We start from the raw sequence: 15,612 nt of genomic DNA on the forward strand, positions 1-15,612 counted from the left end.
AATTGTACTCTTCAAGCGCTTAGTCCAGTGCTCTGCACACAGTAAGCGCTCAATAAATACGATTGAATGAACGAATGAATGAATGAGACAAACAACAAAACATGTGGACAGGTGTCAAGTCATCACAATAAACAGAAATAAAGCTAGATGCACATCGTTAGCAAAATAAATAGAATAGTGAATATGTACAAGTAAAATAAACAGTAATAAATCTGTCCAAACATATATACACACAGTACATATATACACACAGCTCTGCACACAGTTAAGCGCTCAATAAATACGATTGAATATATACAGGTGCTGTGGGGAGGGGAAGGAGGAAAGTGATGCGCAGCTCCCGTGAAGCATTCTAGTCTCCACTTGGGTTTTTAAATAAAAAGTGTTAAACTTAGTATATCGTCTAGACTGAAAGCTTGTTATGCCCAGGGGATGTGTCTACCAACTCTGCTACTCTCTCTGGTGCTTAGTACAGTGCTCTGAACTGTGAACTTTTAGACTGTGAGCCCACTGTTGGGTAGGGACTGTCTCTATATGTTGCCAACTTGTACTTCCCAAGCGCTTAATACAGTGCTCTGCACACAGTAAGCGCTCAATACGATTGATTGATTGATTGACTGAACAAAGTAAGCACTCAATAAATAGTGAAGTGAAGGTCACACGGCAGACAAGTGGCAGGGCTGGGATTAGAACCCATGACCTGCTGACTCCCAAGCCCATTCTTTATCCACTATACAATGCTGCTTCTGCTTACTGAGAGGTTACTCCGTGCAGGGCACTGTACTAACTACTCAAGGGAGTACAGTACAGTTTGTACTCGCAAGTAGTAGAACACAGGGCTGAAAAGATGTAGAGCCCCTGGACTGAAATTATCACCGGCCTAAAGCAGATCACGTCCTTAGAAAAGACACGGAATATATACATTTTTCAGCGAAAAGAATGGAACACTTATACTTACTGGAGCCAGATTAGAAATGGTTAGTGCATTCTAGTTCCAAGAATCATCTCCCCTATCAATCAATCGTATTTATTGAGCGCTTACTGTGTGCAGAGCACTGTACTAAGCACTTGGGAAGTACAAGTTGGCAACGTATAGAGACAGTCCCTACCCAACAGTGGGCTCACAGTCTAAAAGGGGTAGACAGAGGACAAAACCAAACATACTAACAAAATAAAATAAATACAATAGATATGTACAAGTAAAATAGAGTAATAAATATATACAAACATATATACATATATCCCCTAGTTATAAAATAAAACATAAAACGCATGTGTTTTTCAAATACAAAGATGACAACTTTACATAGGTAGATATTTATATACCCCAGGGTCTGGATTGATGGGCATCCTCAGCTTCTGTATTCTGTGAGCTGGATATCTTGCTTTTTTCTCTTTCTTCCATCCACCCTCAGGGAAGGGAGGTTTAAGTCCCATTACTGATCCCTAAACTGTTTTGTAAAATAGAATATTCTTTTTCTGGTTATACTGCGGCAGGATTTACTACGTTTGCTCCTTTCCTTGATTAATACGGCCTAATGCCCGGGAGTTATTGTACTGTAAAATAGCGTAGTTATAGTACACAATTGTTGCCAACTTGTACTTCCCAAGGGTTTAGTCCAGTGCTCTGCACACAGTAAGCGCTCAATACATACAATTGAATGAATGAATGAATGAAGAATTCCTAGAGGTAGCTGTAATGTTCAATCCTAAACCTATTTGATTAAATCCCTTACTAGAAGGAGGGAGGCAATTCTAAAAAGATACAACCTGGAGCTATGCTTTCAACCCTAAAGAAAGGGTTATTTTCATTAAGGGAAAAATGACTCCACTTACCACTGGCTATAACTCGCCAAGCTGTCTCTTCTTTAAAAGCATTAAATTTCATACCTCGCTCTATTTCCTGCAGATAAAACCATGATGATGATGATTAACTAGATGTCAAGCTCCTTGAGGGCAGGGGCCATTTGCGTTTTCCAATTTGTAGCGCACGTATTTTCCATAGACCTGAAGTGGAACCGTTTTCAAGAAAGGCAGGTTAACATATCGGGACCAATATTTGTCTTTCCCCAAACTCTAAAGGTAGTGAAGACTTGTCCTAGTGTAGAAAAGGATGTCAAGTGCTTTTCTTTTGTAGCAGTATGCCTTGAGGTGGGACTCCATCGCACAATTTAAAAGAAAAATCCTCTCTCAAAATCTAGAAGGGAGCTTTCGTGAACCTCTCCTAGTCGTAATTACTCGTGCTCTAATAAACTTCATTTTTTCCTTCTCGTTCTGCCTGCTTTCAGCAGACGGAGCCCACTTTCTAAGTGATCTTTCAATTACTTGAAGACATTTATAAAAAAATACAGTAAGATCCTTGTGTGGGCTTGGAACGTGTTTACCAACTCTTTTATATTGTACTCTCCCAAGCGCTTAGTACACAGCTCTACACAGTAAGCGCTCAATAAATATGATTGATTGATACTTGTTTTAATTCGCCAGGGACCAAAGAACTTTACATTCATTCATTCAATTGTATTTATTGGGTGCTTACTGTGTGCAGAGCACTGTACTAAGCGCTTACATGGTGGCCAAAGTGATTTGGGCTGTTTTTATTCACCATTCCAGCAGAGCAATGTAAAGAAAACTCATTTTTAAATGTCTGTGTCTAAAATCACGCTCCTTATTTACAGGTAATATTACGTACCACCCGAGGTTGTACTGGGCTAGGCACTCAGAGTTTTTGGAAAGATGTGCTACGTGATTTTGAGCGAAGTTTTCTTGGTAATGCCAGCGCCAGCTCTTTCAATCAATCAATCAATCAATCAATCGTATTTATTGAGCGCTTACTGTGTGCAGAGCACTGTACTAAGCGCTTGGGAAGTACAAGTTGGCGGGAAGTACAAGTTTCTCCAGGGTCTTTCTCCCTCTTTCTCCAGCGTCTCCACTAATTTCCTACTTAGAGGTGAGGAAAAACATTCCTAGTCGTCTTCCAGTCATTTCATAAAATTATCCATTTTAGTTAGTCTTTCAAAGCCGCTTCCACTCTTCCTAGTCCCTCTCCAACTTCGATAAACCACAAATTGTAAGCTGTGTTTTCCCCTTCTGCCTCTATCCTATTTTCAGAACTTGCATTCTGAAGCACTAAATTTACAATCTCTGCGATCACAATTTATCCCCCACACAGAACGTGTTTAACCGCTGTTGATCCAAAATTAGCCCTTGTCAAAAACACCTCGTGGTAACACTACGCTTTATTAGTAATATAAAAATGCTATTTAAGTACCAGTCAAAACAACCCTTATACCAATTCAACGTCACGACATCCCTGTGAGGTAAATGCCTGGTTAACGGTCTTACTTGCAAATCTTTACAAAAAGCTTCAAGGTCTATTTTGGAAGGGATTAACTTAGACCAAAAGACAAAGGATGCCGGTAGAACAGTTTATTTTTTAAAAACGAGTCACCAAAACTGGACTAAAGTTACAGCGCAAATGTTGGCTTCTGTCTATTCCTTCAAAAACAAAAAGAGACTCATGTAACAGTTCAAGTTCCAAGTAACTGAGGAGGACGCGGTAGAAGTTTAACACTTTCGAAAAAATGGTTTGCTGTTTCTCAGCTTCCTTTCTGAATAATTCTGTGCAAAGTAATGCTTTCCCCCCGCCCTCACCCCCTTGATTCGGCTTAAATAAGAGATGAAGAAATCGGATGAAGTTTTCAAAGACTGAAATATACAAAAATCCTGAAGCGTTTATTCCTATCAGGAATGCGTTGCTCTGAGTGACCGGTCCGGTTATGCAGGAGAAAGGACCCGTCGGGACCGAAGAAATAACGGTTAAATAAACATCCTCTAAGTGGTAGTGCGCGTTAATCTAGGTGACTGAGATATTTCATAAAACAAGGCCTCAAATGTCAAACTAATACCACACCCACATTCCAGTTACCTGCAAGTTTTAAGACAAAGTCCTACATTTCATGGTAACTTAAAATCTTGCAGACTTTCAGTGCTGAAGGAACTGAAAACACTGGGGAGAGAACACGACTCCACCAATATTCTGACAAAACCGGCAGCCTTTCCGGGGTGAAAAGACAATACAGTTACAGGCCCAAAACTAGCTCCGGCTATTGCAGAAAACCTGTGCCAAAACCCTGGCATTGGCTAAATAAATGTTTTGTAAAACAGGCCCAGTACAAAAAAAGCGAGGCTAAAATTTCAGGACACCACCGAGGTGAAAAGGCCGATTTCATTTCGAATTATACCACTCAGTGATGCCGTGTCAAGTAGAGTAACCGTATACTTGGATTTTAATAAAGATAAAAAGGAAATCTTACCCAAGGTGATCTTAGTTGGTAAAATGAACTTCAAGGAAATGAACAAATATCTCAAGGGAAGGAAATACTTTCGTCTTTAATAATACCTGTGACCTACATACTGCTTTTATAAACTGGCTGCATTTCTTGGGGTCAAATTCTTATTGACACCCTTTATAAACGGTCATATCACTAAAGTCTGTATGCTGAACCGCTCTACAATAATTTCTGGAACTCTTAATCACAACAGTTAAAAAAAAAAACACCCAAAGGAAACGAACCTGAAGAATTCCCAGAGAGAACCTTTCTTACTTCAAAATAATGCATTTAAAACTCTGCACCTGCCCTACAAATCGGGGAACAGTGCAATAGGAGAGCAACCAAAATAAGGCACTTGTGTTGTTTAGGAAGAAGGGGAAAAAAGAAACAGTTTCACATAACATGCAAGTTTTAAGACAAAGTCCTACATTTCACGGTAACTTAAAATCTTGCAGACTTTCAGTGCATGGCCAGTTAATTTATTGACATGTCAATCTAATCAACTTTACTTCAATTTCAGGAAACGTCAGGTCCTCCCCCTGGCAGATATTCCATTAGCCCTCGATCTCTGCCGGTCGTATTTCACAGAAACGATAAGGAAAAGCAGGAGGGTCGCTCCCTGGATGGCAGCCAGCAGGAAAAAGTAATAGTTCAAATAGCAGCCGTTAATGTTACCTGGAGAAAATCGAAAGAAAAATATGTGTATAAAGTAGCACACCCGCTGATATATTTTTTAAAGACTTTCCACTTCAATTTAGTTATTCGGGCTCAGATTCATTTGGCAACGGCACCGACGAAACAGAAACCAGCCGCGCGTTTTGGGAACGCAAAATCCGGCGGCGTTTCGTTCTTGTAAACGCGACATGCGGCTCTGAAGGAAATGGGTGTACTTAAGAAGTAAGGCGAGAGTGCGGACTGTGTTTTGACCACCTCAGATAACCCATCTTGTTTGTAATTTCAAGTCGGCAGTTCCAGTTTGGAGAAAGGAGGTATCAGGGCATTTTTTGGGGCAGCCTAGGTGAGTGTGCTCTCCTGCCTCCTCCTCCTTCCCTTGAAGTCTGGTGCAGCTAATCTCAGGGGAGTTGAAGTTTCTGTCGCTGTGCATCTTAACGCTGGCCAAGGGAAGTGTGGAAAGCCACCTCAAGGACAAACGCACACAGCGAAGCAAAGAATCAATCAGTCAATTGTATTTATTGAGCGCTTACTGTGTGCCGAGCACTGTACTAAGCGCTTGGGAAGTCCAAGCTGGCAACATCTGGAGACGGTCCTTACCCACCAGTGGGCTCACAGTCTAGAAGGGGGAGACAGAGAACAGAACCAAACATATTAACAAAATAAAATATATAGAATAGATACATACAGGTAAAATAGAGTAATAAATCCGTACAAACATATATACATATATACAGGTGCTGTGGGGAAGGGAAGGAGGTAAGATGGGGAGGATGGAGAGGGGGATAAGGGGGAGAGGAAGGAGGGGGCTCAGTCTGGGAAGGCCTCATTCATTCATTCAATCGTATTGATTGAGCAGTTGCACACACTCATTCACGGTCGTATTTACTGATCGCTTACTGTGTGCAGAGCCCTGTACCAGGCGTTGAGCCAGGTTATATCCCGGCATCCTCATTACTTCCAGTCCCTGGCTCATCCAGTGTGTACATCACTCTGTCGCCCAACTCATTTTTCTGAATGCTAGGCTTCTCCCCTCTCCTCACAAACCCCAAGTGGTGACCCTTTCTTCTCCTCAGGCAGAAACTCCGGACTGTTGGCTTTAGGAACCTCAGCAGCTCCTTCCCTCCCATTTATCCAATCTCTTCTTCTACCAGACTCCTGCTGGCACTGCCGGTTCTTCCCAAAGCAAAGCTACTTACGGTGCCGTGTTTTCGGTTCTCCTGCTTCAAACCTCTTATTCACGCCCTCTCTCCCTCCTCCGTTCCCCTTCAAAGCTGACAGACCTCCGCTCTCCCCACTTTCAAGGCCTTTCATTCATTCACTCATTCGTTCGATCGTATTTACTGAGCACTTACCGTGTGCAGAGCACTGGACTAAGCGCTTGGGAAGTCCAAGCTGGCAACATATAGAGACGGTCCCTACCCAACAGCGGGCTCACAGTCTAGAAACCCATCTCCTTCAGGAGGTCTTCTTCAGTTCATTTCTAGTCTCCCCAGTTGATATCCCACCCCCAAATGCCATTTCAGAACTTTGACCCCATTTCAACACTTAAATTGCAATTAGAAGAAAGAAGGAAAAGGATAATAGTCATAATAATATCAATCAGTGGTATTTATTGAGCACTTACATGGGCAAAGCCCTGTACTAAGCAGTAGGGAGAGTACAGTGCAAAAGAATTAGACACGTTCCCTGCCCATAGTAATAATAATAATAATAATAATAATAATAATGCCTTTTATTGAGCACTTATGTGCAAAGCACTGTTCTAAGCGCTAGAGAGGTTACAAGGTATATACATATATATGTACATATACACATATATATGCATATATACATATATACATATATGTGTGTATATGTATATATATACATGCACATATGCATGTATATGCGTATATGTATACACATATGTAGGTATATGCATATATATACATATATATGCATATGTGTATACGCATATGTGCATGTACATATGTATATGTATGTGTGTGTATATATATGTACATATTTACTACTCTGTACATATTCTATTTTATTTTAATATGTTTTGTTTTGTTGTCTGTCTCCTGCTTCTAGACTGTGAGCCCGCTGTTGGGTGTAGGGACTGTCTCTATATGTTGCCAACTTGTACTTCCCAAGCGCTTAGTAAAGTGCTCTCTGCACACAGTAAGCGCACAATAAATACGATTGAATGAATTGAATGAATGAATGAAAGGTGATCACGTTGTCCCAAGTGGGGCTCACAGTCTTAATCCCCATTTTACAGATGAGGGAACTGAGGCCCAGACAAGTTAAGTGACTTACCCAAAGTCACACAGCTGACAATTGGCGAAACCAGGATTTGAACCCATGACCTCTGACTCCAAAGCCCGGGCTCTTTCCACTGAGCCACGCTGCTTCTCTAACGTTATTACCGTAACAGGTAATAATTCATTCATTCATTCAATCGTATTTATCGAGCGCTTACTGTGTGCAGAGCACTGTACTAAGCGCTTGGGAAGTACAAGTTGGCAGCATATAGAGACGGTCCCTACCCAACAGTGGGCTCACAGTCTAGAAATGGTATTTAAGGGCTAACTATGGGCCGGACCCTGTACAAAGCACCGGGATAGTTACAAAATAATCCAGTTGGATGTGGTCCCTGGCACACACGGGGCTCCCAGTCTGAAGGCATATGCACAATCGGTACATCAATGGTATTTATTGAGCGCTTTCTTTGTGCGGAGCACTGAACTGAGCACTTGGAAGAGTACAGTACAACAGAGTTGGGAGACGCATTTCCTTCCCTCAAGGAAGTTACAGTCTGGAGGGGGACACGGTCATTAAATTAGGGAATTAGCGTGGCATAGTGGGAAGACCAGGGGCTTGGGAGTCAGGCCTCCCCCAATTATCTCCCCAATAATAATAATAAAGGTGGTATTTGTTAAGCGCTTCCTATGAGAAGCAGCATGGCATAGTAGTTAGAGCCTGGGCTTGGGAGCCGGAAGGTCATGGGTTCTAATCCCGGCTCCACCACTTATCTGCTGTGTGACCTTGGGCAAGTCACTTCACTTCTCCAGGCGTCAGTTCTCTCATCTGTAAAATGGGAGTCGAGACCGTGAGCCCCACGTGGAACGTCCAGCCCCATCTGCTTGTATCCACCCCGGCGCTTAGTACAGTGCCTGGCACATAATAAGCGCTTAATAAATACCACAGTGACAGTATGTGCCAGGCACTGTTCTTGGCGGTGGGGTGGGTGGGGACCGTCTTTATATGTTGCCTATTTGTACTTCCCAAGCGCTTAGTACGGTGCTCTGCACACAGTAAGCACTCAATAAATACGATTGAATGAATGAATGGATGAATGAAAATTGGATCGGGCACAGTCCCTGCCCCACATGGGGCTCACAGTCTTCGTCGCGGTTTTACAGACGAGGCAACTGAGGCACAGAGGAGTGAAATGACTTGCCCAAGGTCACATACTGGACAAATAGCAGAGCTTATCCCCACCCTTTCTCCCCCTCCACTGCTTTTTCCAACATTTCTACATCATTTAGACTACATCTTTTAGACTGAGCCCACTGTTAGGTAGGGACTGTCTCTATATGTTGCCAACTTGTACTTCCCAAGCGCTTAGTACAGTGCTCTGCACACAGTAAGCGCTCAATAAATACGATTGATTGATTGATTGATCATTTAAGCGCTCGAACACTTCGGGCTCCCCCCACCTCCGCTCATAGTATTTATATAGCTATCTATCTCCATTTCTCCTATCTACCAGAAATGTATTTTAGCCCCTGTCTCTGCTAGATGGTAAGATCCCTGAAATCAGGTTGATTTCCCAGATTAAATAACGAAGGTACAAAATTCTAAAGGCAAAAGTCCTCAGTCCCAGCAGAATTGTAAAATAGTGTTCATGTAATTTTTTAAAGCCTTTTTAAAGTGAAACAGCGGACTGCTTTGTCCGTTTCGAATTAAAAGACACGCAGGGCTGTTTTCTTAGCAGACTACACCCAGGATAACACACAACGCCATTTGCTGTTTTTAAATCCAGAAGGTGAAATAGTGTGGTTGCAGGGAGCAAGTTTTATGTATTGTAAATAAATAATTTAAAGGATTTCAACCGTTTCAAACATGGCTCCTCTGATTTCTTGTTCTACCAGAAGAAACTTTCTTCCCCCCACTGTTACTCTGTTTTCCTAATTAAAGGATAAATCAGTTGTGTACCCTTCTGCAGCAAACTCATGGGTAAAGGTCCCATTTTCCTTGTCTGCAAATGCTTCTGTGTTACAGTTAATGGTTCGGCAGGCAATTTCTCTCTCTCTTTACAGATATAGTTCACTGCAACCCAGGCTGTTCTCGAAAAGGATCATAAACTTCAGTGATAAGTTTAGAGGCGGGTTTTAAATTTTTTTTTTTTTCCATCCTGCCATTGATTGAAAAAGAAGTTTCGGGTTTTCTCACCCGTTCTGTGTACATGTGCCACCTTGGTAATATAATAATAATAATGATAATGGCATTTATTAAGCGCTTACTATATGCAAAGCACTGTGTACTTCCCAAGTGCTTAGTACAGTGCTCTGCACACAGTAAGCGCTCAATAAATATGATTGATTGATTGATTGATTCTAAGCACTGGGGAGGTTACAGGGTCATCCGTAAAAGAGGGCTTAAAGTTGATTAAAGTCCCCGTGTGGGACCTGGACTGTGTCCAACCTGATTATCTTGTATCTACCCCAGCCCTTAGTACATTGCCTGACACATATACATGTATTTTCTCTAGCGTATAAGCTTGTGGGTAGGGAACTTGTCTGAAAATTATGATGTATAATAATAATAATAATAATGATGGTATTTGTTAAGTGCTTACTATGTGCCAAGCACTACTCTAAGCACTAGGGTAGATACAAGGTCATCGGGTTGTCCTACATGGGGCTCACAGTCTTAATCCCCATTTTCCAGATGAGGGAACTGAGGCCCAGAGAAGTGAAGGGGCTTGCCCAAAGTCACCCAGCTGACAGTTGGCGGAGTGGGGATTTGAACCCATGACCTCTGACTCCAAAGCCCGGGCTCTTTCCACTGAGCCACGCTGCTTCCCCATGAGGGAGTAGGGCCACTGGCAGCAGTTTTAAGCAGTCTCCTTTAAGCATTTGCTATTCACCCCATTCTCAGCCCCGCGGCTCTTATATACACGTCTTCGATCTCATTTGTCTCCCCCCGACCCTTTGCGCACATCCTTCCTCTCACCTTAAACTTTTTCTCCCTTTAATAATAATAATAATGGTATTTGTGAAGTGCTTACCATGTACAAAGCACTGTTCAAAGCGCTGGGGAGGTTACAAGGTAATCAGGTTGTCCCATGGTGGGCTCACAGTTTTTTAATCCCCATTTTCCAGATGAGGGAACTGAGGCCCAGAGAAGTGAAGTGACTCGCCCAAAGTCACCCAGCTGACAATTGGCGGAGCGGGAATTTGAACCCATGACCTCTGACTCCAAAGCCCCTGCTCTTTCCACTGAGCCACGCTGCTTCTCCCTTTGCATTTTCAAACCACCACTCTCCCAACATTTTATTTTATTTTTTAAATAAATGGTATCCGTTAGGCACAGTGAATGTGTGCTCTGCACAGCCTAGAAGGGGGAGACAGACAAAAAAACAAAACACGTGGACAGGTGTCAAGTCATCAGAAGAAACAGAAATAAAGCTAGATGCACATCATTCAGAAAATAAATAGAATAGGAAATATGTACAAGTAAAATAGAGTAATAAATCTGGACAAACACTTATACAGGTCGGCAGATTTCAGTGGTGGGGAGGATGGTGTCAACTGTGATGGGTTTTGTGGGGAAGCAGTGTGGCCTAGTGGAAAGAGCACCGAGGTTGGAAGTCGGAGGACCTGGATTCCAACCATGACTCTGCCCCTTGTCTGCTATGTGACCGTAAACAAGTCACTTAATGTTTCTGTGCTGCAGTTATAACAACAATAATGATAATGACGGCATTTATTAAGCGCTTACTACGTGCAAAGCACTGTTCTAAGCCCTGGGGAGGTTACAAGGTGAACAGGTTGTCCCACGGGGGGGCTCACAGTCTTCATCCCCATTTATCAGATGAGGTGACTGAGGCACAGAAAAGTCAAGTGAGTTGCCCAAAGTCACTCAGCTGACAATTGGCAGAGCCGGGATTTGAACCCACGACCTCCGACTCCAAAGCCCGGGCTCTTTCCACTGAGCCACGCTGCTTCTCTATCTGTAAAATGGGGATTAAAACTGTGAGTGCCACGTGGGATATGGACTGTGTCCAATCTGATTAACCACTAACCAGCATTTAGTAGAGTGCCTGGCACATAGGAAGTACTTAAATAGCATTAAAAATAAAACCCTCATGCTCTTTTGCTTTTCACTGTACCTGCAAAATCTGCTGTTTTATACAGCAACGTTAAATACATGCAGAGGCCGTATAAATTCAAAAATTTCCTTTCGGCAAATTGTAATTTGATTCTAAAGACTACCTTTTATATTTTACAGTTGAAGACACAGTAGTCCACGTGATTTCAAAAAGAACAGTCCCTCATGTTTTTTGCTAATTAAGTCTCAATTTGAAGGCATTTCCATGACGAATTCTTTTCAACTACTTTATACAGGGCAGACCTACATATATTTTTGTGTGTTGGGTAAGGAATATTAGTTTATTCAGAAAATTATTACAGTCCTTCCGATTTACAAAGTTCCGCCTTTACCTCTGAACTGTCATGCGAATTGTCTGACAAATCCTGAATGACTTTATTACTTTTATGAATACGTCATCTATGTTGGGCTACACCAACAACTGAAATGGTCCCATAAAATATACGAAATGATTCCAATGCCTTGTACAATTCAGAGCTAATTAAGTCACAGACACTCGACAACTGTTAAAATGGAGTGGCTGAGGTAAAAGCTATTTTGCTAGCAATCTAGTCCTCGATAGACCGTGGGCGGCCAATCCAATTTTTCTGGATAAAGGAGGTGACGGTACCAGCTGGCTGGTTCCTGCCATGTCTCCATCACTGGGGGTGTTTAGGATGAGAAGCGGGGCAGAAGGAATAGTAATGATAATAATAATAATAATAATAATAATAATAATGGCATTTATTAAGCGCTTACTATGTGCAAAGCACTGTTCTAAGCGCTGGAGAGGTTACAAGGTGATCAAGTTGTCCCACGGGGAGCTCACAGTCTTAATCCCCATTTTACAGATGAGGGAACTGAGGGGGAGGGAGGAGACATATCTACATATCTACGTATGTATGTACATATCTATTCTATTTTGTACATATCTATTCTATTTTGTACATATCTATTTTATTTATTTTATTTTGTTAATATGTTTGGTTTTGTTGTCTGTCTCCCCCTTCTAGACGGTGAGCCCACTGTTGGGTAGGGACCGGCTCTATATGTTGCCAACTTGGACTTCCCAAGCGCTTAGTACAGTGCTCTGCACACAGTAAGCGCTCAATAAATACGATTGATTGATTGAGACCTCGGGCCTAGGCAGGAGGGGGCCAAGACAGGCTAGCCTCATAGTCCCTTGCCTTGAGAGCCGCTGAATAATAATAATAATAATAATGACATTTATTAAGTGCTTACTATGTACAAAGCACTGTTCTAAGCATTGGAGAGGTTACCAGGTGATCAGGTTGTCCCACGGGGGGCTCACAGTTTTAATCCCCATTTTACAGATGAGGGAACTGAGGCCCAGAGAAGTGAAGTGACTTGCTCAAAGTCACACAGCTGACAAGTGGCGGAGCCGGGATTTGAACCCATGACCTCTGACTCCAAAGCCCGGGCTCTTTCCACTGAGCCACGCTGCTTCTCTCTAATCACGCTGAGGCCTTCTCTGACAACTTTAGCTGGCTGCTTTTTCAGGATTATTGTTAAACCCATCCACCTGGTGCAGAAGAACACTGGAACAATGGCAGGGCTGAACTTCTTTTAGAACATACGCAATCACTGTACTTCCCAAGCGCTTAGTCCAGTGCTCTGCGCACAGTAAGCGCTCAATAAATACGATTGAATGAATGAATCACAGCTATAGTACAAAAAAGGAGGAGGGCAGGTATTTAAAGAGATGAGGTGCTTACTAAAACCGGAGTTCTTTTTTCCCCCCTCCTCTTGCATTTTGATAGCAATTCAGGGGCAGGATTCAGACCGAGGCATATGGGGAAAAGTACTGGGATAACCAGGAGTACTGAAGACACCATCTTTGGCTGGAAAAACACAGTGAGATCAGATTGTTTTCATGTGTTTTTTAATGGTATTTGCTAATAATAATAATAATAATGGTATTTATTAAGCACTTACTAAGCACTGTTCTAAGTTTACTGTGTGCCAGGAGCTGTGCTAAACACTGGAGTAGATACAGGTAAATCAGGATGGTCACAGTCCCACATGGGGCTCACAGTCGTAATCCCCATTTTACAAATGAGGTAACTGAGGCACAGAGAAGTGAAGTGACTTGCCCAAAGTCACACGGCAGACAAGTGGCGGAGCCAGAACTAGAACCCGGGTCCTCTGACTTCCAAGCCCTTCCACTAGGCCACTCTGCTTCTCATAGACCGTTTTTTCCATTATATGTTATAAGGAAAATTAATTTCTAGTGACACTGCTTCCATAAACAGTCCATACAACAAAGGACCAACCACAAGTAATAATAATAATTATAATGGCATTTATTAAGTGCTTACTATGTGCAAAGCACTGTTCTAAGCACTGGGGAGGCTACAAGGTGATCAGGTTATCCTATGGGGGGCTCACAGTCTTAATCCCCATTGTACAGATGAGGTCACTGAGGCACAGAGATGTTAAGTGACTCGCCCAAAGTCACAAAGCTGACAAGTGGCAGAGTCAGGATTTGAACCCGTGACCTCTGACTCCAAAGCCCGGGCTCTTTCCACTGAGCCATGTTGTGAGCCCAATTCTCCCAGTTCTTAAAGTACTTGGAATAAATTAGGGTCTTTGAAAGGCGGCATCAGGCCTTTCAAGATTTCCAGGAGAACTGGGCCCAGTTTTCATTTTTTACACTTCTATAACGTTACATATACATAACTATATGTCTATATCTATATATAGATATATATATATAGTATATATCTTATATATACTCTAGTATATAGTATATATAGTATATAGTTACGTATATGTATATATAACTGCTTTCATTTCTCTAGTAAGAGTCTTTCCAACCTCTTTTCCCCCTAAAAAAAATTGTTATATACAATACGATAAATTTATAATTAAGAACTCATGGGTTAAACATTATCTATTACGAAGTGGGCTTTCGCAACTGTCACATTCCCAAGAACAATACCATATGGTGTACCACCAAAATCCTGAAAGGCCTATAGCCAATGGTATTATTATACCATATCTATTATTATATATACATATATGACAGGGAAGGGGAGCAAGGAAGGAAAGACAGCCAAATGCACATCAATCCTTAGAAGTACTGCTTGCACATTAAGTCTTGCTATTGAATTACTTGGTATTAATTACAGAAATTAAAGATGTGATTAAATGAATTTCTAGTACACAATAAAAGGAAAATCAATTTTCCTCTGTTATTTAAAATACAATCTGCTCTTAAGAGTTTGAGTGGTTAAAAAGCACTATTTTTTCTTTATAGGAAGGCATCTAAATGCCATGAAAGATGTGACCTATTTCCAGGAATTAAGTCTTAAAAAATAAGCGACACTTTTATTCCCAGGATCTCAAATTGCTTTTCAAACACGATCTCATTAATCTCCCGATCACATCAGTTTGATACCCAGAGAAATAATTCTCATTTACAGATGAAGAAAGGCAGGCGAGAAATTTAACATGCAAGCTAGGCATAGGTCATCTGACTTTAGTGTTGCTTCTATCATTATATCATTCTACTTTCCTGCTCTTTTAAATACAATATAACCTCTGGTTATAAGAAAAATGATGCCTGATGATGAAAGCTACCTCACCCAAAGAAATTCAACTAATCTAAACTATCCGGTGGACTACCAACTGTTCGGCCACTCTTAAGAGAGATTCAGAGGTCACTAAATCCATAATTTCTATGAAAGCCTCCCAATTTCGAGCAGAAGAAATGGCAACTCATCAATTCATACCAATTCAATATCAATATCAATATCAATTCATATCAATCTGTTACTGCCACTGAACACCAACTTTAGATAGGGAAATTGTGGTAAACATTTCTTTAAAAGTCAAATCATAGAACACTCAATGACTTTTATTCTCCTAGAGAAGGGAAAAAATAGCCGAAACCAAGTGAAAGTGAAAACTGACATGATCGTGGTGCATTAAAACTTGGGTTTTCAAAAAGTATTACTGCATAAACAATGTGTTATGGGTTTCATTATTAGTCTCATACTGGTCTGTCCTGTCAAACCACTTTTGCGTGGGCTCTCAATAGGGTTCACTTTGAACATGAAGTTATAAATGCATAGAAACACTTTTTTCCTGAACTTTTGCAACCATTTCATTTTTTTAAATAAAGCTTTAAACAAGATGTTTGTTGCTACCATTCTAGACCGGATTTTTTATTTGGTTTTATTTGTGGTGTGAAAAATAGACAAAGAGTAAGCTACATCTAGAG

The 15,612-nt window shown here is 41.4% G+C and overlaps 1 protein-coding gene across 1 annotated transcript in view; it reads right to left on the reverse strand.

Moving 5' to 3' along the window:
• Positions 1-3,411: 3,411 nt before the first annotated feature.
• SLC15A4 (solute carrier family 15 member 4) overlaps positions 3,412-15,612 on the reverse strand; it is a 73,638-nt gene continuing 61,437 nt past the window's right edge. The window contains exon 8 of the mRNA XM_038763323.1: positions 3,412-5,006. Within this exon, the coding sequence (XP_038619251.1) occupies positions 4,858-5,006 (149 nt within the window). The 3' untranslated portion in view covers positions 3,412-4,857. The remainder of the gene's footprint in view (positions 5,007-15,612) is intronic.

Source organism: Tachyglossus aculeatus, chromosome 21 (assembly GCF_015852505.1).
Source record: "Tachyglossus aculeatus isolate mTacAcu1 chromosome 21, mTacAcu1.pri, whole genome shotgun sequence".
Classification (NCBI taxonomy): Eukaryota; Metazoa; Chordata; class Mammalia; order Monotremata; family Tachyglossidae; genus Tachyglossus; species Tachyglossus aculeatus.